The sequence below is a fragment of the Bombus impatiens genome, unplaced genomic scaffold, assembly GCF_000188095.3.
Source record: "Bombus impatiens unplaced genomic scaffold, BIMP_2.2 scf_0930, whole genome shotgun sequence".
Taxonomy (NCBI): domain Eukaryota; kingdom Metazoa; phylum Arthropoda; class Insecta; order Hymenoptera; family Apidae; genus Bombus; species Bombus impatiens.
Genome location: NT_177349.1, coordinates 1,143,818 through 1,170,662, shown reverse-complemented (window position 1 = coordinate 1,170,662; position 26,845 = coordinate 1,143,818). Strand labels below are relative to the sequence as shown.

General features: G+C 38.8%; 1 protein-coding gene across 11 annotated transcripts in view; it reads right to left on the bottom strand.

The window, feature by feature from the left end:
• Positions 1–26,845, bottom strand: part of LOC100742198 (papilin) — a 163,921-nt gene that overhangs the window by 2,987 nt on the left and 134,089 nt on the right. For 2 of the 11 annotated variants that reach the window (XM_033323387.1, XM_033323386.1), the window contains exons 11-39: positions 25,975–26,318; positions 25,255–25,434; positions 24,872–25,045; positions 24,306–24,488; positions 23,592–23,733; positions 23,266–23,381; positions 22,697–23,060; positions 22,242–22,451; positions 21,024–21,953; positions 20,450–20,795; positions 20,063–20,187; positions 19,766–19,975; positions 18,983–19,381; positions 18,296–18,652; positions 17,852–18,028; positions 17,469–17,648; positions 16,552–16,731; positions 14,623–14,793; positions 13,799–14,014; positions 13,492–13,662; positions 12,258–12,671; positions 11,466–11,678; positions 11,051–11,236; positions 10,254–10,490; positions 9,412–9,734; positions 4,205–4,355; positions 3,345–3,854; positions 2,610–2,765; positions 2,407–2,520 (exon numbers count right to left, since the gene is read on the bottom strand). In XM_033323387.1, coding sequence (XP_033179278.1) covers positions 2,407–2,520; positions 2,610–2,765; positions 3,345–3,854; positions 4,205–4,355; positions 9,412–9,734; positions 10,254–10,490; positions 11,051–11,236; positions 11,466–11,678; positions 12,258–12,671; positions 13,492–13,662; positions 13,799–14,014; positions 14,623–14,793; positions 16,552–16,731; positions 17,469–17,648; positions 17,852–18,028; positions 18,296–18,652; positions 18,983–19,381; positions 19,766–19,975; positions 20,063–20,187; positions 20,450–20,795; positions 21,024–21,953; positions 22,242–22,451; positions 22,697–23,060; positions 23,266–23,381; positions 23,592–23,733; positions 24,306–24,488; positions 24,872–25,045; positions 25,255–25,434; positions 25,975–26,318 — 7,479 coding nt within the window. The remainder of the gene's footprint in view (positions 1–2,406; positions 2,521–2,609; positions 2,766–3,344; positions 3,855–4,204; positions 4,356–9,411; positions 9,735–10,253; positions 10,491–11,050; positions 11,237–11,465; positions 11,679–12,257; positions 12,672–13,491; positions 13,663–13,798; positions 14,015–14,622; positions 14,794–16,551; positions 16,732–17,468; positions 17,649–17,851; positions 18,029–18,295; positions 18,653–18,982; positions 19,382–19,765; positions 19,976–20,062; positions 20,188–20,449; positions 20,796–21,023; positions 21,954–22,241; positions 22,452–22,696; positions 23,061–23,265; positions 23,382–23,591; positions 23,734–24,305; positions 24,489–24,871; positions 25,046–25,254; positions 25,435–25,974; positions 26,319–26,845) is intronic. The other 9 variants (XM_033323389.1, XM_033323388.1, XM_033323394.1 and 6 more) reach the window with 9 other exon arrangements.

The following is a 26,845-nucleotide window of genomic DNA, read 5'->3' as shown; positions in this document are numbered from 1 at the left end:
CATCAACAAATCCGATAGTCCCGTGTCCTTAGACACACCCACCCCTAGCTTTCCTCAGACACAGTATCGTCAGTAAAACTTCACTTATTCTGTATCCTTAGAATAGTCAACATATCTATATCGGTCTCTACCCTTATAAGTCGCGTACTTAATGTATTGTTGTAACTAAGACTTACATAACGTGGTTGGGGTGAATTGTGATTTATGCTAATTCAGTGCGTGTTACATTGTGATTGGTGAATTCACAATAAAGGTTGATTAAAACAAAGTTAATTGTTGTGTTACGACTCAACTATATTTTATTTTCACCAACCAACCCTAAAAATTACGTGACAATAGCCTTCGTTCAGAAAGTAAGGGAAATTGGCGTTGCTAGTGGGAGACGCCGTTCGTTGAAAAAAGTTTGGGTATCATTATGATTTGTGCCAGTTTCCAAGCTTTTGGAAAGTATTGTACTCTTAGTATTGCGTTTACTATTATTGTGATTTGTCTCATCGCTTTTGGCGGAAGGTTTTTCAAGAAGCTGAACATGTACTCCGAAGACGCATCGACATCTGGCAATCATCTTGTTCGAAGAATAGGGTCTGCGTGTGGCGGGCCACGAGACAGAAACCGTTGGGCAAGTAACCGTGGTAATTAGATATTCGAGAAACTAATGACAATGATCTAGGTTCAATAACGAATCCGCGGTCAACGGGATGATAGATGAACGTTCTCACAAAATCTAAGTCTGAATCTTTATTGATAAAACGTGAAGTAATCACTGATCGTAAAGACGTTACTCTGTAGTTGATGAGAACGCGAGAGGGAATGAATTTCCGTCCCAATGATGCCACAGAGGAAAGCTATAATGGGGTGTGTCTAGGGACACGAGATCATCGAATTCGTCGAGGATAGTATAAAATTGGTCCTAGGACGCTTCCTTGCGGAACTCCTGCCTTGATTTCTTTAGCTTCTGAGTGTGTGTTTTTGATTTTTACTATGAAGCTTCTGTTGCTTAGGTATGATTTGATTAGTTGGTATATCTGCCCCGGGAACTGTTTCCTGATCGATTGTAGTAGGCTAGTGTGGTTTATTTTATCGAATTCTTTGTCGATGTCCATAAAGAGTGCCGTGCAGTATTGTTTTGTTTCCAGCGCCTGTAGGATTTCATTGACATGTCTGTGCGTTTGTTCTATTGTGGAGTATTTGTTTCTGAATCCGAATTGGTGATCCGGTATTAGATGATTCTTCTCTATTATTAGTTTTATCCGGTCGTAGATTATTTTCTCTAGTATCTTAGAGAACACCGGAAGTAGTGAGATTGGTCGGTAAGACTTGGTTTCGTGTGGGTCCTTGCCTGGTTTGGGTATCATTATGATTTGTGCCAGTTTCCAAGCTTTTGGAAAGTATTGTACTCTTAGTATTGCGTTTACTATTATTGTGATTTGTCTCATCGCTTTTGGCGGAAGGTTTTTCAAGAAGCTGAACATGTACTCCGAAGACGCATCGACATCTGGCAATCATCTTGTTCGAAGAATAGGGTCTGCGTGTGGCGGGCCACGAGACAGAAACCGTTGGGATGTTTACTGTCGCGTGCCGCCACACATATTTCTTTTAAGGAGAGCTATAGAATTACTCCATACCTTTGTTAGACAAAGCGTTCATCCCCTGACCGCGGCTACGTTCGGCGACTGGCTGTCGCCTCGAGCCCAAGCTCATTATCATAACTCGAGAACAATTACAATCGGGTTGAATAACTACAATTGTTTAATTACAGCTATAATAGACTCTAGATTACAATGTTGCGGGATTATCCAAAATTCCAAAGGCTCCGGTGTTCTTTCATCTCCGACGAATATATCGAAAACTAAATTGAGAATGCGATAATCACAAAACCGAAGAATGGGGTCTGCGTGTGGCGAGCCACGAGACAGAAACCGTTGGGATGTTTACTGTCGCGTGCCGCCACAAATATTTCTTTTAAGGAGAGCTATAGAATTACTCCATGCCTTTATTAGACAATGCGTTCATCCCGTGACCGCGGCTAAGTTCGGCGACTGGCTGTCGCCTCGAGCCCAAGCTCATTATCATAACTCTCGAACAATTACAATCGGATTGAATAACTACAATTGTTTAATTACAGCTATAGTAGACTCTAGATTACAATGTTGCGGGATTATCCAAAATTCCAAAGGTTCAGGTGTTCTTTCATCTCCGACATATATATATTATTATTGACAAGTTGAATACTTGAAATTCAAAAATTTCTGTTTCTAGAAGTTATAGTTGTTTCAAAATTTGCGTAAATAAAATAATGGTAAATAAAATATTATTTTAAAATTATACTGGTCAGTAAAAATTAATTTTGATTTCAGCTTTCGGATACTTTCGTCTGTACAGTATATAGAAAATACAAAGGTTTACCAGCAACTTGTATATCCACCATCGCAAAAGCAGACGAATAATCGTTGTTCGCTTCGCAACGGTATTGACCAGAGTCTTCTCGATTTGCGTCGCTGATCACAAGTCTGTTCAAATCTGGAAATAAAATTTCACACATTTTTTGAACAATTTCTCTGCTGAAAAAATGAATTATTCAATAATGCTAGATAAATAGAAGTACCTACCAGTAATTTGAATTCGATTGTTTTGGTGAATCAGCTCGTTATCTTTGTACCACAATACTCGAGGAATCGGATATCCATCGACGTTACAAGCGATAGTAACGTCACTACCTTCTGGGAATTGGTTTTGTCCTATCGATATGTTTGCCGTGACAGGCACTGCGAAATAATTGATTTCACATTAAGAAATATTTGTAAATGAAATTGTCAAGAGAAAAAAAGAAAGAAAGAAAAAATACAGAAAGTAATTTGAGTATATTATAGATCGTGTGCTTACCTCTTTTTATCGTTTATTATTAACATAAACATTGTACATAAATTGAACATAATCATTACTAGTAAGAACATGCATGCAAGCAAATTAAGCATGGTCAATATAACATATAATGAAACCGAAGCATTCGCAGTCGTTACAAAAGAAGAGAGAAAAACCAAATTGCACTGTGCTCTCGAAAGATATGCATGCCACTTCTGTTTAACATCATTTCAATAAAAGTCAGCATTAATTTTATCTATAGGATTCACAAATTTTTACTAATTGCAGGAATAACGAATTAAAAAGTTCTAGTATTAAACAACACCTTTCTTCCATTTCATTTTATTATTATAAATAATTCTATGATATGAATTTGGAAAACATCAAAATCCTAATTGATAATATATTTAATATTTTGACAATATCTTTCAGTACGGTGCAATGGGAAAACGGGAAAAGACTACAGTAGAGTACCCTCTCACCTCTGAACCTCGAAGCAAAGTCCAAAGTAGTATATCCAATAGGATTGACCGTAGAAATATGTGTTTGTCTGGTCGTGTACACAAATCCATAGGTATGAAAGTCAGTAGTTTGAGTTCTGTTAGGTCTATAGGAATACAGAATATTCTCATCTTTTTTAGGAGGATCGACCAGATACTTGAGATATTGTTCGTATTCGGGATTGATGTTGTACACTGGACCGACAGCTTGTAATATTACCGACCAAGAGGCAGCTCTGCCAATCGCGTTAAACGCTTGACATGTGTAAACGCCCAACGTGGGCAGCGTGACGGTTCGGATCAAAAGCGTGTAGTCGGAATCCTGTTCGTAAATTTCCGAAGACAGTGGTAACATGCGATCGCCTTGCCACCAAGTGACAAAAGGTCTAGGCCAACCCCATGCGTAGCAGTGCAGAGATATGGGGGAGTTCATGGTTACCGTCACGCTAGCGTTAGGCTCTCCAATGATAGCCGCAGCCAGTTCTCTCGGCTCTGTATAGTGTGTAAGAGAAAATAGCATGCAGAAGAGAAGAACGTTGAATACCATCACCAATTATTGCAAAGAAGGGTAGTTTAAAAGTAAAGCTAACTCTGCCGCGGTTTATGGATATATTTGTGTTTCCATTTCCTTCTTGTTCTAATTAATTGCAATTTTTTTAAGTGAATAGTTAAAACGTGCTATTACTAGTAAACACATGGCAGAACATTTCTACATAAAATTGGTTAGATCAGCTACTAAAAGATCAAGTAAAGAGATCAATCATTAAGTCTACGATGCACGATACATTCATCATTACAAGACGTCAAGACAGTCTTTATAGTACTTAACGTATAGTACGTACCTGTGACCACCAATTGGTATTCCACTCTTACCGGTGGTCCTAAACCATTGTCAGCTGTGCAGACATAAGTTCCTCCGTCGTATCGGTCTAAATTAATGATTTGAAGAGAACCATCGAGCAATATGCGACGCCTGCTCTCTGAAGCTGCAATCTGGAGTCATTAATCTTTGTTATTATTACAATTCCATCTAATATTTAAATTTTGCAATACTCTAATCCTTATCTAACGTCATTTATTTGTAGTCTTTTATTCTTACAAAGGCAGAATCCGATAAAATTTAAAACAACACAAATCCTTTTTTATAATACTTATGGCGGCACGGATCACGGAACTTTCCAACGGCTTCGTGATACAAAGCGCTACGCCGTCAAAGCGCAATACCGACGTGCCCAATATGCCATCGATATCTTCACGCTCCTTCCGCCGAATTTCTCGGAAGAGCATACACGTGCCAGCCGCGGCGGCACATCTAATGAACGCACGCTAGTGGGGATATCGATAGGCAACAAAGGGAAGAATCAGTTCAATCTGAAAAAAGGACATTCTACCCCGAGCCGCGAAGCGCGAATGGTAAAGAGAAACGAGTCGGCTATTTTCGAGAGATCGGTCAATCGTCGCTGTTGTTAATCGTCGTCAAGTGTCAACTGTTATTAATTGTTAATTGTTATTCATTGTTATCGAGTGATAGAGTTTAATAAACGTTATTGGTTGAACATACTTGAGTGTACCTTCAGTACCTATTACACCATACACCTCAAACTGGTGACCTCGACGTGAGTTAAAGTTAAAGAAGTGACTGTGATAGTGATACTGAGACTCTAAACGTCGCGAATTAAAACAGCTGTGCGATGGCAAATACCGACGGGATCGTGAACGGCGCACAACGAGCCTGCCAAATAATTAACATGCCCCCACTGCAGCCTTCGGAGGTCACGGTGTGGTTTACGCTTCTGGAGATGCAATTCGAGGACATGGATCTTACGGACGACAAGCGAAAGTTCGCGACCCTCGTCAGGTGCCTCGGCGACTGGTATCTGTCTCATATCGAGGACGTGAAGAGGATACCAGAGGCGGAACAATATGATAAGTTAAAAAACGAAATCATTCGAGAGTTGGCTGATAAAGCCGGCACGAGGTCACGCAGGCTGCTGACTGATTGGGCGACCGAAAGCCGTCCCAATTCTACAAACACCTGAGAAGACTAGCCGGTCCCTCCATGCCGGACGACTTCCTCCTCACACGCTGGAGGGAGCGACTTCCGGAATATCTAGACATCGCCCTGGCCGCGGTGGATGAAACGGATGTAGAAAAGTTAACGCGGGCGGCCGACCGGATCTACGAGACACATTCGTTGAGAAGACAGAAGGTAGCTGTTATCGAGACCGAAAGAGCGGGAAGCTCAGAATAGAGGCACAAATCGAGGCACTGCGCCTCTACTGGCGCCGCTACCAACGTCCAAACACGAGACGGTACGGACCGCGCCCGAGAGAAGAATCACAGGACTCCGGTCTTTGTTACTATCATGCGACGTTCCGAGCACGCGCGAAGAAGTGCCGTTCACCATGTACATGGAACCAGAGAAACGAGGCCGGCCAGAAACGAAACCGGCCGTCCGTAAACGCGGCAAGCGACGACGGCCTAACATCCCGCCGCATATTTGTAAGGGACAGGAGCTCAAAAATCTCCTTCCTAGTGGACACCGGCGCCAACGTATGTGTATTTCCGCGCAACAAAATACACGGGCCCGCGAACGAAGATACGTACGAATTGTTCGCGGCTAACGGGTCACGCATCGCGACCTACGGTACCATCCTAGTGTCCCTCGACTTGGCATTGCGTCGAACGATGAAATGGCGTTTCATTACAGCGGACGTCGACACACCCATCATCGGTGTGGATTTCCTCAATCATTACGAATTGTGGGTGGACGCGAGGAATAAACGCCTTATAGATTCTACTTCGAACCGGTCGACGAGAGGATACGGCCACGACTCAGACGGCGTCGATCAAGACAATTATCGGAGAATCGACGTATCACCGACTCCTCGCCGAATTTCCGGATCTAACCCGCCCACTGGCTTTCGGACGAGAGAAAACTCGGTACGGTGTGGTACATCACATCGAAACGACACCAGGCCCGCCTGTCTACAGCAAACCCCGCCGACTTGCACCTGACCGACTTAAACAGGTTAAGACGGAGTTCGAAGTCATGAGTGAGCAAGGCGTGATGCAGCCATCGAGAAGTCCATGGGCATGGACTTACACGTCGTTCCAAAAAAGACGGAGGGATTCGACCGTGTGGCGACTACCGGCCGTTGAACGCCCACACCATCCCGGACAAATATACACCGCCGCACATAGAGGATTTCGCACAGACTTACATGGTAAGCGCATTTTTTCTAAAATCGACCTCATTCGCGTTTACCATCAAATTCCGATTGCACCGGAAGGCGTCGAGAAAACAGCCATAACAACACCGTTCGGTCTGTTCGAAGCTACCAAGATGATGTTTGGGCTTCGGAACGCCGCGCAAACATGTCAGAGATTCGTAGACGAAATCATACGAGGCCTTGATTTCGTCTACGCATATATAGACGATTTCCTCGTAGCTTCCGAGAATGACGAGCAACACCGCGAACACTTGCGGGTCCTGTTTAAACGCCTCAACGACTACGGGATCGTTATTAATAGCGCGAAGTGCGAATTCGGCGTCCGCGAAATTCAATTCCTCGGTTATACTGTAACCGCCGAAGGGATAAAGCCGCTGGCTGGTTAAAGATCTTCGAAGATACCTCGATATGATTAACTTCTACAGATGTTTCATACCGAGAGCCGCGTATACTTTCCGACCACTCAACGACTTATTGAAAGGCACAACGAAGCGCAACGCGTCTATTGAGTGGTCCGAGCATGCCGAAAAAAGCTTCCGCGAGTCGAAACGCGTTTTGGCCGACGCGACAATGTTAGCGCACCCGATCCCCTGCGCGCCCGTTAGCCTCGCGGTTGACGCATCCGACTACGCTATTGGTGCGGTATTTCAGCAGCGCGTCAACGATTCTTGGCAACCACTAGGCTTTATGACGAAAATTCTATCCCCCGCGCAACGAAAATACAGCGCGTAGGATCGGGAATTGCTGGCGATGTACTACGCAGTTAAACGCTTTCGACATGCCGTCGAAGGTAGATAATTCGCGATCTATACAGATCACAAACCCCTAATTTACGCGTTCAACCAGAACCTCGACAAGTGTTCGCTAAGATAGTTTCGACATCTGGACTACGTCGGACAGTTTACGATCGATATCCGACATATAAAAGGGGTAGAGAACAGCCTAGCCGATACTCTATCTCGCATCGAAGCGATCGGGAAACATATTGCGATATTACAGCCGAGACCGTGTGACCGTACGTACCGGAACCGTTACGGCGCATCGTATTCCAATCGCTATATGGACTTTCCCATCCGGGGATGCGTAGTACGCAAAAATTAGTAACTACGCGCTTCGTCTGGCCGTCCGTAAATAAAGATTGCCGAACGTGGACGTGTGTCAGCGCAATAAAGTCACCAGGCACGTATTCTCGTCTGTTGGAACGTTTGGAAAGTTAGCATGCCGGTTCGAGCATATACACTTAGACATCATCGCCATGCAATATTTGCAAGGATACCAGTATTGTCTAACATGTATCGATCGTTTTTCGCGTTTCGCGAAGCCATTCCTATCGCCGATATGGAAGCGCCAACCGTGGCTTCGGCCCTCCTTTTTACCTGAATATCTCGTTTCGGCGTACCTTTGAAAATTACAACCGATCAAGGACGTCAATTCGAATCGCGTTTATTCGAGGAATTATGCCGGTTGCTCGGCGTCAAACATTTGCGTACAACGGCCTACCATCCAGCGTCTAACGGGATGGTAGAACGCCTACACAGACAACTAAAGGCGGCGATTAAATGTCACGACACGAGCAACTGGGTCGGAATTCTGCCGATCGTCTTATTAGGTATGAGAGCCGCGATAAAGGACCTAAACGCAACGGCGGCCGAAATGATTTACGGCACCGGCATACGTTTGCCGGCGGAATTCTTCTTATCAACTAGTCAACGGGCCAACTCGGAATACGCGAATCGGCTGAGAGAACGTATAGAGAGAGGATCAGACCACACTCGGTTACATGTCACGGCGTAAAATTTTCGTTTTCAAGGAATTAGAGACGTCGCCATACGTGTTCGTGCGCCATGACGCGCGATTGGAGGACCATTACAGCCACCGTACGATGGACCGTATAAAGTTATACAGAGAGGCGATAAGACATATACGGTAAAAAATAAATAATCGCATAAATAATCGACATAATGGTTTCCGTAGGTCGGTTGAAGCCCGCGTTCGTCATTCCCGAAAACCTCGAGTAAAGAACCGCTGAGACTCGCAACGTGCTAATTCCGGTAGACCAAACGAATGTTCGTGACAAAAACGGGGCAAACGACAATAACCAAACGACGAACGAAGAAAATACCCGGAATAGATACGTTACGCGGTCTGGGCGAAGAGTCCGATTTCTAGATCGGCTTCAGGCAGGTTTCGGATAGGCGTTAGGAACCGGCGAATGTGCACTGCTTTGTAATATTTATTGTTTTTTATTTACGTAGCGTTATCACTGGTAAGGGGGTACTGTGGCGGATACAAAACGCTATGCCGTCAAAGCGCAATACCGACGTGCCCAATGTGCCATCGATATCTTCACGTTCCTTCCGCCGAATTTCTCGGAAGAGCATACACGTGCCAGCCGCGGCGGCACATGTAATGAACGCACGCTAGTGAGGGTAACGAAGGGAAGAATCAGATAGATCTGAAAAAAGGACATTCTACCCCGAGCCGCGAAGCGCGAATGGCGAAGAGTCGGGTATTTTCGAGAGATCGGTTAATCGTCGCTGTTGTTAATTGTTAATTGTTATTCGTTGTTATCGAGTGATAGAGTTTAATAAACGTTATTGGTTGAACATACTTGAGTGTACCTTCCGTACCTATTACACCATACATCTCATACTTTAATAATATCCCTAACTTTAAGTTTTATCCAATTTCATCAATTTGCAATCGTTTTTCCGATAAATTCAGGATCCGATAAAATTGAAGATTGTAGATATGAAGACAGAACGCGTGTTTTCCTAGAACTAAGATTATATTTTATAATTTATAAAAAATCTCACCAGCATTGTGCCCTTCCTCCACGTAATGGTTGGTTTTGGATGCCCGAAAGCAACACACTTCAATGTCACATAGCCACCCTCCTGAGCGCTAACGTTTGGTTCTTCCGGTGGCTTGATCGAAGCTGGTTCCGAACCAACCGGCCGTGCAGTGATTACCGGTCGTGGAGTAGTCGATAGAACTTCATCGACAGCCGGTTCAAGACAGGAAGCGCCGCATCCATTGTTACAACATTTCATTTCTCCGGCGCAATCAGCGTCTGTGAGACATTCCTGTTCGCATCTTGTGCTGTTCGATACGCTCGGACAGCGGCCTGATTTCGTGACTAAATTAAAAACGAATTATTATATTATATACAGTTAAATTATGCAAGTAATAGTAATTGGGAAACTATTAGTTGACGTCATTCGTATAACAATTTTTCGTCATATATTTAATAGGTTTATCGTGAATATGAGCGGTAAATTGCAAAGTTAAATCATGGCAGGAGAAATTCATTTAGTCTACGAGATAAAAAGAGGAGCACCAATTCTAGATGTTAATGTCGGTTTGTTTCTTATTAAAAGGAGAAAAATGTTTAATTACTTTACTATGTAACTTGTCGTCAGTCGAAATCGGCAGACTTTCGTTAGAAGAGGGAAAAATTAACAAAGTTAGGATGGATATGGTATTTGGATTCTTGTAAGTGGATTTGGTTATGACTGGATCTGAAATCGATAAATGAAAAGAAGATTAAGAAAGAAGAGAAGGTATTTTTAATTTTATCGATCTACCGCATGTTCTCCTTTTTTATCTTCAATACAGACAATATAGAAAATATAAAGAACTTAATGTTTCCAGTTACCTGATCTACAAACTCCTCTGTATTCGGTGCCATCCTCGGTACCAACCAGAGTAATAGCACATTTGGTGTCATCGGGACAAACCTGTGTCCTGCAAGGATCCACGCAACGACATCGTCCGCAATCCTGAGAATCTACGAACTCCTCTTTGCCGTAAGGACAACGAATCATATTGCATTCCTCGCGAGCTTCCGCACAAGGATCCTTTTTATTCTCTTCGGAGTCGATCTCGTTAGTAGCTATGAAAACACCCATTACAGTCACAGCAAAGAAAAATACAAACATTCTTACAATAGAAAGAAAAAAATATAAAAATGTATACAAAAAGTAATAATAAAAGAATAATAAAAAACATATTGCGGTGAAAGCAATATTACACAAATTTTGAAGCTTACAACTAGGAACAATAATAGCTGATAGGATAAACGGTTGAGGAATAAAAACTGTGGAAAAATAAGAAGTAGAGTTTTTTAGACAAACAGACAATGTCGCTTTATGACTCGGAAGGAATATTTTAAAGTAAAATGATTAAAATTAAACAGTTAAATTAAAATCCATTGCTTTGTAAAAGAGAAATAGAAAATGTGATTTATCGTGCTCTTCCCCTCCAGATAGAAAAAGGATGTTAGGGAAAGGTAACAACAAAGGATTTGTAACAACATTGATATAAAACATTAAGGCTACAATGTACAGTGATATGCAATAATGAAAATGTGTTCACCATGTTCGAAGCTCAAAATATTAAACATGTAACAAAAATATCGTTTAGATCGTTGGGGAACACCGTTCCTCGACTTACTCGACTTACTGGTAAGACAAGTGCTAATGCAAGACTCGAAAGTCTTGAATCTGTTACGATTTCCACCACATCCAGTATAAATGAACCCTCGACATGTTTGTTGTTCGTCGTCGAAATAGAATCGCTTGGTATAATCATGTCGACCCGAAGCACAAGATCCTGTGTCGACCGGTTCTTTGCAAATCGCTGGATCATCATTGTTCAAAATTATTGTTGTCGCGAGCTAATTTTATTCTCTCGAAAAGAAATTCCCGATTTCTTTTCAAAGATTTATTGATAGAAAATTATGAGAAATTCTTTTCGAGTAATATTCTTTCGAATTTCTTTCGCGTTTCGTTTAAAGATTTCGGAGATCGTTTACGTTGTTAGTAAGTTTGGGTGGAATTTTGCGTATCAAACAAATGGAAGTACTTACACAAGCTTGAGAGGCTGGTACCGTTTCCAGGTGGCACGGGTTCTTCGTGATGAATGCAAATCGATTCACACTCTGCCATCGTGCTGAATCTATTCGCGTTGCCTTCACATCCGCCGTACAAAAACTCGCGACAAACGCGACTGACATAATCATAGTAGTATTTGGCGAAAGAGCCTCTACAAACGCCAGAATCCACTGGTAGATTACACATATCTGTAAAAAGAATTTTTTAATAAAGATTTAATAAAGTTGCACAACAGAGGAATCTTTCAAATTATTACTCAATTTCTTTGGAATACATATGATAATCTGTTGATTAGACAATAGAAAAATTAGACAATAATTCATGAATATATTTTAAATAGAATCAATATTTATTAATCTGTTTTATATAATCATTATATATCTATATAATATCACTGAATTTTATCTTACTAAATATCCTAAGAATAGTAAAAAGAATTATAAAACGATAATAAAACCGCTTAAAATGTCTAAAATCTCTAAAAATACAATTTTACCCTGAATCTTGTTTAGAATTTGGCTATAGTTATATCATAACTAATAACGTTGATAAATTGCTGTTAAATTAAGTTTCATTACGAAAGATTCAAATGTAGCTATATCTATAAATCCATTAAAATTTTATCATCTTGATGTCTAGAATCGATTCTATGCATATATCTGTAGATATTTTTCCGATAAATTTTGTAATATCCTGTATATAGAGCTATAGTCCTACAAACCATGCTGGCTGAATAGTAATAAAAGTAATAAAATCACTACACATACCTTGACCATGGAATTTTCCGCAAAGACGTTCACACTGTTCTTCCGTCTGGAACCTATTCGCGTTTCCTTCACAGCCGCCATAGATAAACGCTTGACACAACTGATTGTGTGAATCATAGTAATAAGCGGTGATATCACCATTGCAAGAACCAGGATCGACAGTCTTGTAACAAATCGGATTCTTCGAGACAGTTTCAACTGATACAATAGGTACGACAGTAACATTTGTAGGTGTTTCTGTTTGAACATGTTTCTGACACTTCCTTTCACAGGATTCTTTATCCTGGAAACGATTCTTATTACCCTGGCAACCGCTATATTCGAATTCGTAGCAAGAATCTGATTGATGGTCGTAGTAGTGTTGTTTAACGACACCATTGCAGGGACCAATGACTTTGGGTAGAGTGCATGGATCTGAAGAAAGAAGTAAAAAGAAAAAAGTATGAGAAAGATACATAGTGTAACCATTAGAGCAATTAGTAGTAAGTATTATATTTAAAGTAATGATTTCTCCATTTTTCTCAAATTATAATTAAACGACTTGCAATTTGTAAAGTTTATTTTCAGAATTTCGTGTCTTTTGTTGTCAAACTTGTTACTATAGTGCAAGAGAATTTATTATAGTGATTATGGTAAATTTAATATTTATGGTAAATTTATTTACAGTGATTGAAACAAGAAAACGATGATTACTTAATTAGAGCTTAATGTAGTAATGTAATATAACTAAAACAACTAAATGGATAATTCACAACTAACAACTCACAACAACTCGACAACTAATGATTAACGACTCTCTCGCAACTAACTCGCAACTCGCCCCCCAACTCGCTCGCAACTAACTCTCAACTAACGAACAATTAGACTAACTGACTTTCTCCACCAAGACATCCCTTTATCATCATAGTTTTCGTATTCCCACAACACGCACGCGTTCCGCAGTCGTCCATGACCGACGATGGTCACGTACGCCTTTCCAAGTAACTATTTTTCTAAAGGACATATTGATGAGCCACTTGGCCCGTTGGAATTTTCCCTCCCTTCTGACCTATCAGTATTTCCACCTTCTATCTGCACTGTATTTCATCGGGTCTTTCTTGATTAATCTTTCCACGATACTGCATTATTAATTCTAATTTCATTTTCTATTTCAAAGTTTCACTAGTTAATAATATTGGTTGAATTGCGCAAGAGAAAGCGCAGTCACATATGTGTAATGTGTAATGATACAAACCTTGAACATCTCCACATCGATATTCGCACTCTTCGTGACTGTCGAAATTATTTCCATTGCTCTGGCAGCCGCTATATATAAATTGCTTGCAGACACCATCGCCGCTGTCGTAGAACCATTTGACGTGTTCTTCGGAGCATTGACCAGTATACTTCGAAAGGAAGCAGAAATCTGGAAAATTTTACGTATTAAACTTTAAATTCGCATTTTTATGTTTAATTCATGTAATCCCAATGTTCCATTTTATCTGCAAATATTGGGGTTGTATTAGACAAAATATCCGATATTTTAGCTACCAAAATATTACCTGGTCTAAATCCGTCCTCTTCCGATGGTGTGATGGTGCTCGTAGTAGTTTGGCACCTGTTAAAGCAATCTTGTTCGGTAACAAAATTATTCTCGTTCCCGCCGCAACCACCATAGTAAAATTGTCTACATTGTTGTTCGTACGAATCGTAGTACCATCGTTGAGTATAATTGTGGCATTCTCCCAAAAGCGCGGGCAGGAGACAGGTGTCTTGTTCTGTGTTTGGACAAAGATAGCATAAGAAATCTGCCTTGCTTCAGCATATGATACCGAGAAATAAAAAGCTCAATAAAATCCTTGGAAAATCACTAAAATATTATCCTGAATCTCGAATAATCGTCGGGAACAATTTCTTGAAAAATTCTGTAATAAATCTCTTTCGTTTTCCTTTCATTCGTTTTAAAGATTTATTGAACTTCTTTCCTCACATTTTGTAACAAATAAAGCAACATACAACATATATAACTTAATTTATTGCAAATATATTTATGCGATGGACGTATATTAAGAATATATTTGTTTTTGCAAAAAACGCACATTCGAGTGTAATCCGTAAAACAATTTACGTGCATGCGGTACGGTTGACATCGAGAACAATTACACAAGAAAGGAAGAATAACGGTAATACAACGAAACTGACACGGAAAGCGTTAATTAAGTTGTAAGCGTTAGATTATTTTTTGTTAATTTATACTAAAAGGAATATGTTGAAAGATACTTTATAATTTAAAAGAACCTAAAGTTTAGACAAAACAGAGAAGAGATAGTTGTATGTTTAAGAAATATGATGAAAATAAGATGAATGTGATTAGACGAAGTCTTACCAATTTTAGTCGGGCAATCAGACTCGCATGCGTCCCTAGATTCGAAATTATTTTTATTCCCACCGCAACCGGTATAATAGAATGGCATGCACCGATTCTCCGACTGATCAAAGTACCATCGAGATTGCTTCTCGCCACAGTTACCTTCGGCTCGTGGCAGCAAGCAACTATCTGTTAATCGCATTAATTATTATATCATGCAATATTAGATTGTAGTATATTGTCGTTAACGATCTGCGGTCTTTTTTTCTAAATTAATGCACGATACAGAGTGCTAAAAAATATTAAAACAATGAAAAAAATGTACGTATACTTCAAGTAATAAGTAGTTCAAACTAGTAAATCAAATCTGAAGATAGAAATTAGTTAATTTTAATCACGTTTTAATGATTAAAGTTTTAATCAAGTAAAATTCAATTTTTACGAAACATTTAAACGCTTAAAATTTACAAAATACACATAATATGCAGCAATCTCCAAAATAAAATACGCATTATACTACTTAAAAAGTGGCATAAATCTTTAAATTCTTTAATATAATTCTTAAAGCATATTTAGTATCGTGTACAATTATTTCTACCATTATATATTTAATCTTATGTTTCAATATTTTGACAGATTAAATAAAGGTCATAATTATATAATTTATTGTAAGTCGTAAATTGTTGTGTTATTGCAACTATCTTACGACCTTTGAAATATAAGCATTATTTCGTGCAGCTACCAGTTCTATTTCTACATTTCACCATAAAAAATATCCCGTTTAAAATTTTTCCGTTAAATTCTCTTATCACGATCGACCAATTAAGAAATGAGACAAATAAAATCAGTGCGTTCATGAAAGAATAAGAAAAGCTCGATTATTTGAATTTTAAAGTCATACCAATTAACCAAGTTAAATGACTTTCCTTCTTTCTTGTAATACCATCAATAAAAAATCACCGACGCGATCACTCATAAAATATTAATGAAAGGAAATCGCACTACTCCATTGAGAGAGCTCGTTCGAAGCCAGACAAAAGCTATCGAACGATCGATCTCGAGACGAGAACCGCTTTGCGGAGGACATAATACGACAAAATCAAGTTCCATTGATTGGATTGACTCGTAGAACGCTACGACAGCTTGATATCGCGTGCAACTTAAATGGAAAGGGTGCTTTTAAGTGCATACTGTGCTTTGATAAAAGGCAATGCTTGATATAATCGATTACGATCAATAGTTAGGCAGAAGAAATAGAAATTTGTAAAACCAAGATATTCAAATTACAATCAACACTTTTCTCGTTAACCCCTTGACATCAGTCACTTTGAAGAAAATACTTTACATGGAATGAAACCTGGCGAGAGATAATAATTTTCACTATTTCTCGGAAGCTGTCATGGATGAAATTTCATCCCATGCGAATTTTAGCGTTAGTTAAAACCCTGTTATATCTTTTAAGCATATTCGATACAATCGAATTTTTCTAACGTTAAAATGAAAATATTTTTATTGATACACGTGATCCCGCGATTTAATTTCGTTTTAAATATCTTCTTGAAATAATACAAATCCTTTTCGTTGCTGAAATAAACATTCGATGATCACAGCAGAGTTAATATTAGTTGTCAAAGGGTTAATCATGTTTTGTGCCAACAAATAGAGACAACGACAAACGAACCATCACCAACGACAACATCGAGAGTAATTTCTCAATTATCCAATATTAAACCATTCCTCAAATATCAATGAACGAGAAACGACTCTCTTTCTGAATATTGCTAGCGATACTGTTATACAAGAAGCAGATAAGCTTGTTCCTTTGATCTCCCCGTTTTTTCTTTTCTCTGCTATCCTTTTTATTTGATCACTTTCTTTTTCTTGGATTCTTTCCCCTTTTTTTTCTTTTTTTCTTTATGATTGTTTCTTTTTTGCTTTTTCTGATACCTTTTACGGGGCAGCGCTGCTCACAGGCAGCACGTGTAAGGAATCTATTGGCATTGCCTTTACAACCGCCGTAAACAAATTGGCTACACATCTGACGCACGGTGTCATAATACCAGCGTAACACAGAGCCCGGACAAGGGCCCGGATCTTTCTCCAGGCGGCACACGTCCGTCAGTTTTACTGGAAATATGTATTTTTACGGATTACTCATAGAGCTTTGATATATTTGACGATGGTCGGTGCCAATTTGGTGCTTTTATGTGACATGCGGTGCCTGAATGTTTGCTGAGATCGTGTTTGATGTTTGGTTGAAAATGTAGATTCGGATTGTTGGCGTGATATTTTCAGACGAATACTAAGTCGCCAGAATTGTAGTACAATAGAAAATCGTAGTTCATATCCATTTAATATATCCGAATGTATTTCGTTGTATTGTATTGTGGAATTTGAACGAACTATCTGGCGATTTAGTTTCAATTATTCATCTCAATTTCTCCGATTGACCGCAGCTTGAAAATTGACTACTAATCAAAAAATTCTGTTCACAGTATGTAATAAAAAATAATCTCGCGTGAATTATTTTTCTGATCGTCTAAATAAATTACTATTAAATAAATTAATAATAAATCTTTCCACTCCCATTGCTAGCTGTACTTCTGTTCCTTTCACGTTCGTCAGAAAACAACTGTAAAAAGATCGCTTAAAAAATGAAAATCAAAAACAATTGTCAAAAAGGTTGCCATACGAAATATACGTTCTTCGATTCGTTCTACAAGCAAAACAATAGATAAAAATCTGAAACACTTTCAAACGAATCTGGTAGGAAAGAATATCTAATATGAAAAATGGGTTCAGGCAGTAGAACGAGCATGATACGTGCGAATGTCGAATCAAGAGAATTGTGCTGGAGAACGTACCTCGTGTCCTCCCTGGTTGCAAGCATTGTTGGTGGCATGCGATTTCCGTCGCGAAGTTGTTATCATTTCCTTTGCATCCACCGTAGCGGAATTGCTCGCAGGCTTGCGATTCTGCGTTGAAATACCATTTAGTGAAGTTGCCTTCGCAGGGACCTGGCTCTTTCGACTGCTCGCACGGATCTTCATAAGTAACAAAATGCAAGAGAGCATATTAGCAATGAAGTAGCAGTATATAAAATATAAACTTAACTTTTACTTTTTGGAATTACAGAAATTGTAAATTGAAAATATTTATTATCATATTAAAATAATGATTTGTCGTAAATGTTGTCAAACATTGGTAAAAACGAGAAAGGAATTTTAATAAGAATTGGCGAAGTTACCCAAATCATCGGGAGTGACACAAAGCTCTTCACATTCTTCTTTCGTTTTAAATTTATTCGCGTTTCCGAGACAACCGCCATAGACAAATTGACCACACTGTTTCCTTCCAGAGTCGTAATACCAAGTAGGGAAGTAACCCTCGCAGGGCCCAGAGATTTTTGGCAGGTTACATGAATCTGCGAAATGTTTTGACTTCTAATATCTCGGATATAATTAAAATATGCAATGTTTAAAACTATAAGAAAGATTTAACTTGTACGCATAAACGTTGTAAATATTGCGCAAATATTATAATGTCACAATTATTACAGAGAAGGTACATATGTTTTCTAATAAAAAACTAATTCCCTAAAAATATATCATTTTAAAATTTTTCTTAAATATCCAATTGTATTTCAACGTTTTAAATGAATTTGAATTTTTTTTTGTTTTATGTACTTTACCTTTTCCTTTGGGCTGCACACACACTTGCTTACATTCTTCTTGCGTCTTGAATCGATTCTCGTTGCCCTCGCAACCTCCATACCAGAACCGCGAGCAACCACCATACTCCGTGTCGAAGTACCATTTGACGGTGAAGTCCCGACATGGTCCTCTATCTTTCTCCAAAGCACACGCTGCCCCAGGAGTAGATGGAACAGACAGACAGCCCTCGAAGTTTTCTCCTTGAGCTTCTTCCACCCCATCGGGACAACATCCATACTTCGAGGTGTCACAAGTGCATCCAGCGAAGTTTGGACCCTTTGCTGGAGTTCTTCCATCCGAGCAGCACTTGAATTCTGTATTCTCACAACCGCAGCCTGCAAGAAACGATGCGGTACTGAGTACATTTTGAAGTTATGTTTCTCCACAATATGAAGTGAATTAGAATTAATTTGTATAAGGAAGAAAGATAAAGATTATAGATTTGTCTATTTCTGGTTCCATTTACATCTGTATTTCTATTTCTATGTATTTTTATGCTTTGATTATTAATAAGGATCTTTTCGCAAGGAAAATTCTAATATTAATAATTAATAGTAATAATTAAGTTAAGGCAGATATGAGTAAATAAGAATTTTAAACTTCCCTTTACCACGCTACTATATGTATATCAGAATTAACATGATTCCAGTTTTTGGCCTAATTACCTTGTCCATGAGGTCCTTTAGCGATGGTGACACCATCAGGGCAGCAACCAAATTGATACGTATAACACGGACAGCCCTCGTAATTTGGTCCTGTGGCCGGGGTGAAGCGGTTAGGACAGCAACCATTAGCTGTATACTTGCAACCGCAGCCCTCGTTGTTTGGACCACGAGCAGCGGTGCTGTTATCTGGACAGCATCCGAATCTCGAGTATTGACAGCCACAACCGTAGAAATCTGGACCGCGAGCTGGAAGTATGTTGTCTGGACAGCACTTGAACGGTGTCGACAGACAACAACCCTCTCTGTTTGGACCATGAGCAGGAGTGCTACCGTCATCGCAACAGCCATAAGTACTGTTTTCGCAGGGCATGTGACAGCCATAGTTGTTGGGACCCAGGGCTACATGTGATGTGTATTAGCTGGTAATTATCTTAGAAAATTGGAAGACTGGAATTCTTTTTATATTTAATTTACTCTGATATATCACCAGCCTATTTTTAGAAAATTAGCGTGGTAGGATTCTTGTTTCTTGTTTTCTTTTTAGTTTATTTGAATACAATATTAGATGTTTTAGAAAATTGACATAACGAAACTTTTAGAAGAATTTATCTTGGAATAGAAATATTGAAGATGGCGTAATATGTGGGAATTGGAATTAAGTACTTTTACAGATAATAGAGTAAACCTAATAGAATCATTTGAATTTGTAAAAGTTTGGCTAGAGAACTACAGAAATTTTCGAAAATGTATATTTTGAGACTTTTATATAATTATGCAACATACCTGGTGAGACGCCATCAGGACAACATCCAAAGTACGATATAGAGCAGTTCTCTGCATTTATAACACCGCATCCTGCGAAGTTTGTGCCAGTAGCAATCGAAATACCATTCGGACAACATCCGTAGGTGGTATTTGCGCAATCTTCCTGTACTGTAGTTGTTTCATACTCTTCTGTGAGAGGTGTGACAGAAGTAATTTCCTCTTCGCAACCTGTAGTCATTATATTAACCAAACATCTCAATATGATTAATAACATTTAAGGATTTTTAAATATACGCAGTAAAAATTACAATGTACCTTCTTCATTTGGTCCAGAAGCGGGCTTAATTCCATCAGGACAGCAACCAAATTCAGTGACATTGCAGCATCCGATATTATCCTTTCCGCTAGCTGGAGTCTCGTTATCCGGACAACATCCAAATCTGAAATATTTATTTAATATCATTAACAAATATCTAAAAATTAAATAAATATAATATATATTAAATATCGTACTAATTATTGCAACAGAAGTTCTCATATCAGTATATTAAACATTAAATATTATTCTTATGACGCATAAAACATTATGTAGATTCTACTTACTGTTTCTCTTATCAATGTCTTTAAAATATTAATAAAACCTATTTTCTGGAATATTGTAAAACATAATAACTATCGTGATGTTTAAAATATTATGCTAACTCTGTTTCGCTGCAAGGTTTCTTGCATCCTTCGAAGTCGTTGCCCTCAGCAGCGATAATTCCATCAGGGCAACAACCGAACAACGTTTCCTTGCAGTGTGATTCGGGGCAACCTTGGTTCTCCGGACCAGTGGCTGCAGACACTCCATCCGAACAACAACCGTATTTAGTGTCGTTGCAAGTCTGTACCGTGGGACATCCTTGGCCAAACGGTCCTTCAGCCTTAGTAATTCCATCGTAACAGCAACCGAAGGGCGAGGCCTTACAGGTCTTCTTCCTCAGCACTTTGCACACGCGATGCTTGCGCGTGGTTTCTTCTGGGCCAATGGTCGTCCAGAATCCGAATACTGAAAGAGAAAATTCATCCTCGTGTATTATTTAACGTTATTTCGTTAACCGTTTATTATTTAGATAATAAAATTAATATTCTAAAATAAAATATTATTCTAAAATAATACTTTTATTAATACATTTTCATTTTATGAAAGTTTCTTTTATCTAACTAATCCATCTCATAGAATCTTTTAATTTACACTAATTAATACAAAACATATCAATGAACTAAATGTACTTACGTCTGTCTATCTTCTCAGTTACTTCCGATTTTGCTTCCTCAGTGATCGGTGTCAATCCAGAAACAGTAGTATCAGTTACGCCAGACATAGTGGTTTCACCGCTCTCAGTGGTTGCACCAGACTCTGTAGTTTCCCCTGATTCGGTCGTGGCGCCAGATTCGGTGGTTTCGCCGGAAACTGTCGTTTGTTCTGTCATTGTTTTGCCAGGTTCTGTAGTCATACCAGATTCTGTTGTCATGCCAGATTCGGTAGTTTCTGTCGGACCAGATTCCGTGATTTCGGTAGTTGCTCCAGATTCTGTTGATTCTGTCGTGGCTCCAGATTCTGTCGTGGCTCCAGATTCTGTCGTGGCTCCAGATTCTATGGTGGTTCCAGGCTCTGTTGTAGCTGCAGATTCTGTCGTGGCTCCAGATTCTGTCGTGGCTCCAGATTCTGTTGTGGCTCCAGATTCTGTCGTAGCTCCAGATTCTATCGTGGCTCCAGATTCTGTCGTGGCTCCAGATTCTGTCGTAGCTCCAGATTCTGTTGTGGCTCCGGATTCTGTTGTAGCTCCAGATTCTGTCGTGGCTCCAGATTCTGTTGATTCAGTGACTTCCGTAGCTCCAGATTCTGTTGATTCGGTGATTTCCGTTGCTGCAGATTCTGTCGTAGCTCCAGGTTCTGTCGTAGCTGCAGATTCTGCCGTAGCTCCAGATTCTGTCGTAGCTCCAGGCTCTGTCGTAGCTCCATATTCTGTTGACTCAGTGATTTCTATTGGCGTACTTTCTGTCATTACACCAGATTCTGTGGTTTCTTCTGTAGCTCCTGATTCCGTAGACATCGTTGGTTCTGTTGATCCTGATTCGGTACTTTCTTCGGTGGCACCTGATTCTGTTGTTTCTTCAGTCACACCCGTTTCTTCTACTTCTGATGTTGTTTCAAACGTAACTGCTGATATATAAAATTAATAATTAACAGCAACAATACTTAGTTAGTTCGGAGTTCAGAATGAGAGGCAAAACTTTTAGAAAGAAAAAAGTAGAAGCCTTTATGTGAAGAATTTGTAGTGTACTTTATCATGTAGATCAAAAGTCATCGTATAATTAAATTGCACTTGTACCATTAACATATAACTAATTGTTAATATAATTGCGTTGTTATTTAGTATTTCAAAATATTTAATTGATGGTGTTTCTAACGTAACATTTCTGTTTATACAATAACGGAATTACGATTTACCAGATTCCTCGGTAGGGGTCATTTCTGTTGAAATGGTCTGCTCAGTAACCGTGCTTTCGGTTTCCGACGAAGACGTGGTTGGGCCCGATTCAGTGGATTCCGTGGCCTCGGTTGGTCCACTCTCAGTGCCCTCCAGCATTTCGGTAGTCTCGTCGCTCGATCCAGTTGTTGTTTCTTTAGTTTCGCCAGACTCAGTTGTCATATCTGTTCCTGAATTATTTTGTGATATTTTTCAAACAATGTAATTATTCAATAAGATAATTTCACAATAAAATTTGTTGTCAATACATTAAATTTATACCCCAATTAAGGCCAAAAGACTAGAACTTACTATATTATCGGGTTAAAAAGGAAATGTCTTCAAATATTATTTTTTCGGAATACAGATAGGCATTTCAATTAAGCAATTTCTTTACCACGCTATAATTCTTAAGAATGAAATCACATTAACTCACCATCAGACTCAGTCATCGATTCAACTGTCGATTCGTCACTAGAATTCATGGTGGATTCGATCTCTTCGGTCACGCCGATTTCCGTTATTCCAAATTCCGTTGCAAACAGTTCACCATCTTCGGTAACCTCGTTGGTTCCACTGCCTTCGAACGTCGATTCAAACCCTGATGTGTATGTGTATATATCCGTGAAATCTGTCCCACTTCCTTCACCCATTTCCATTTCTCCAGGAGATATGTCGCCCCTGGTATATCCGGCATCCCCTTGCATTTTATCATATATGTCGCTTCCGGTAGTATCACTCGTATCTGGCGAGCTCAGAGGAGTTGCTTCCGTAAGATCTAACATTTTACTAGATTTATCCTAAATCAATAGATAAAATTACATTTTTATGTAAATCGGGAAAATCGTAAAAGTAAATTGAGAAAATAAATTTTAATAACACCTGTACTAATAGAAAAATGATAAATTAACATCACATTCATAGGAAAATGAGATATAAATGTAACGATGGATGAAGAAGCTGTGAAACTAAGTATTTGATTAACTACGACCAAATTTCACTTACGCTAGGTATCAAGCTTGAAGAGACAGTCACGAAGTTTTCATCCTCGTACACTTCGCACTCTTCGTCCTCTTCAGTGAGATCTGGGATTTTCTCTGGTTGCATTGGTATCACCTCGTCTGAAAACAAGATTTTGATTAACTAAATTATCCTTGATTATTGTTTATTTCTGGAGAGAAACGACACTTACATTAAGAACACTGAATACATAAATTAATATAATTGAATTAGTTTAGGTGACTTATTAAAACACTAGAAAACCTGATTTTTTAATTGCAACATGAATCAGTTTTCAACTTTTCTGGACTTCTCCCAGATTTAGGACGTACCTTCCTCGCAAGCTTGGTTGTTGCAATTTTCCATGGAGAATATGATCGTATTAGTGTCGCAGTTGTTCATTGTGACCGTCATGTTGGCTTTCATGCAAATCACCTTGCGATTCATCGTGCCACCACCACACGGTTTCGAGCACTGGAACACGGTAAGGTGATTAATGGAAGAAATTTGAGGCGGACGCTTCTTGTTAGGTTCGCTACAAAGCCGTCGAAGATATTGAATTTCTTCGGCGACCGAGGGAATAGGACACGATGTATTTCTCGCGGATATTTCACGTCGCTAACGAGATTTTCGAAAAAAAAAATCAGCCTCTACAATTCTTGTCAACGATTCCGTTTGTTCAAGGAGAAATTGAAGAAGAAAGGCTAGATGAAGCATTATGAAATTATTTGAAAGAAACTTCGTTTCTCGAGTTATCCGTGTCAATGGTATTTACTTAACATTAGAACACCATTTTTTGGTTATACTTGCATTTGTCTCTATCGTTATTTTATTATACATCTGTTCTCTTATATTTATTATTCATCTTAATAATAATCCTTTTATTCGTTACTTTTTTTTTTAAATAAATTTTCTCATCTTTGATATACGAAATTATTCTTGAAACTACATACTTAAAATGAATGGTCTTCGTCAGAATCGTTGAGAAAAGTTGAAGAGGAGAAAACCTAGGGAATAGTCAAGATTATTTCAAATATATACATTACCTTGCTCCATGGACCAGCGAACCATTCACCTTTGCACTCTTCCTTGGCGATGCAGCTCTTCGTCTCGTTGAATTTCTTGTCTGCGTCGCACTTCTCGTCTGGCACTTTCTTCACCGTTTCATCATCGAACGTGCCACAGAACACCTTGCGTGTCTGTACACCTGACCCACATTTCGCTGAACACTATGGGATCAAAATAATTGTGTGTCAAGTGTGACTTGAATAATGAATTTTGTTGATTTTGTGCCATTATATACATCCTTTATGTTAAACTAACATCAAAGGGTGTATTAACCCTCTCGAGGAGGACTTTTATTTTAATAACGAACGCAATAATATGTATAACAGTACAAACTATAATCCTTTTAAATTTGAAAAAAGTATCGGATTAAACGTTATTTTTAAAGTTCATTTTGTTTCATTTTCGTAATAGGACGTTCTAGACTTGTAGAAGTTGTAAATGTCTAGAAAATGAAGAATAATTGCAGTTCCAATTCTTCAAGAAATAAATTTAATGTCGTTATATAATTTGAAAAGCTTTCCAAGAAGAAATGTAATTGACTTACATCGCTCCATTGAGAGGCGAACCAGAGGAATTCGCAATCCTTTTCAGCTTCGCAATCTCGCGTCAATTCCGGCTTCTTTTCAGCGTCGCATTTTTCGTCCGGATAAACGGTCCCATCTTGAGTAGCGCAGTACGTGGTCCTAGTCTCTTCAGTCAGACCACATTTGTCGTCGCACTAAACGAAAAGTGACCAGAGTCAGGTGATAATCGCAAAGAACGTCCGTGACACGAAAAGAAATGGGACACATTTCATTTGTACGTGGCTTTTGTAATATTGCTTGCCAAAAATATTTCTATGAGAAGCTTCTACTTTTTCGCGGGGAATATTTTTAATGGAACGCGGTGATCTTCGGGTGGGTATCGCGTGAAAAATTACGAGCTTACTCCACTCCAATCCGACGTGACCCAGTCGAGGCCGGCGCAAGGTCTCAATTCGCAAGGTTTCTCAGATTTGGGAACCTCTCCCTCGCAGGCCTGATCCTTCAGCAGTTGAATCTTTCCGTTCACCTTCATGTAACATGTCACTTTTCTCGTTTGCTTCCCCGGACCGCATAAATGATCACACTGTCCAAAAGATAACAAAGATTTTTATAGAATTCTAATTGATAGTTTCATTGTTTAATAAATTGCCTAAAAATATATTAGCAAAGTGATATAAATATATGCTAAACAACCACACTGTCTGATAATAGAGAATAAACACATTTATAGAGTTATACTATAATTAATACTTTCAGTGATTGACAAGTTACAGAAAAAATTTATTGGGTGCGGAAATTGATTTGGTGTCTGGATTTAAATAATTTCTTCTTTAATTTCATATATTTGTTTGTCTTTTGAAGAATTTTGAAGAAGTATTATAACAATGTCGCAAAATTTACAATCTTTGAATTAAAAATATAAAAGTAGAAAAGCAGGCATGATATATAAAGATATACGAAATAACATTATAAAAACGCTATGAAGTTAACTAGGTGAAACAAATCTCTGATTAGGCTCCATTCTTTTCATTGCATTCATAAAAACACGACTTTCTTTCAATTTCGCCATTTAGTGAACATTGAAAAGATCAAGTTGGAAAAATAAGACGTAAGTTATTCGTACCGGTTTCCAGGGTCCAACGTGAAATTGTGGGCACGTCACGTTCTTGTTACACTCCTGTTTGGTCGGTCCTTTTGGTCCCACCTTCTCCAGACACTGACTATCGTCCACCACCGTAGGGATTCCACCAGAGATGACCTGTTCGCATTTGATCCCTCTGCTCTGCTCACCTCCTTCGCCGCAATGCTTGCTACAAGGACCCCACTCGCCCTCCACCCACACAGGTGGACATGGATCCACGTTACAGGCGTCGGTTGTATCTGGTTCCATCTGTGGATCGCAAAGGCTCTCATCCACCGGTTGCCTGTCCCTTCTTCGTACGCAGGCCACTCGTCTCGATTGATAACCTTCGAAAGAGAATTATTCAACATGAATATTTATAAAGCAAAGCCATTGACCTATAGAGATTTGTAAACATTTTTTACTAAATTTTTAAAATATGTTATTATTTGGGAAATTATTTTATTAATACTATGTTCCTTATTGCAATTGTACGCTGTATTCTTTTAATGAATATTGATTTTTCAATAACTGAAACCTAATAATTATCGTATTGTTGATTTTATGAATAAAATATGAAGGTATTAACGTTGTCAATATGCGTATAATAAGTGAGACGATACAATATAAAAGTAATCTAACAATTTAAGAAAATAATGTATCTGTAATTCATAATTTGCCTTCTAAGTAAATAAATTACGATAAATGATACTTCGAAACTAGAAAGCAAGAACTGCTTTTATAGTTAGCGAAAATACAACAACTTTCACCTTTGGCGATCTACTGATTCGATAATTCAATATGCGATGAACACAGAATGATCTGTTTCAGGTAGGTTAAATGAAAAGCATATTAATTAATAAACGTTCATCAA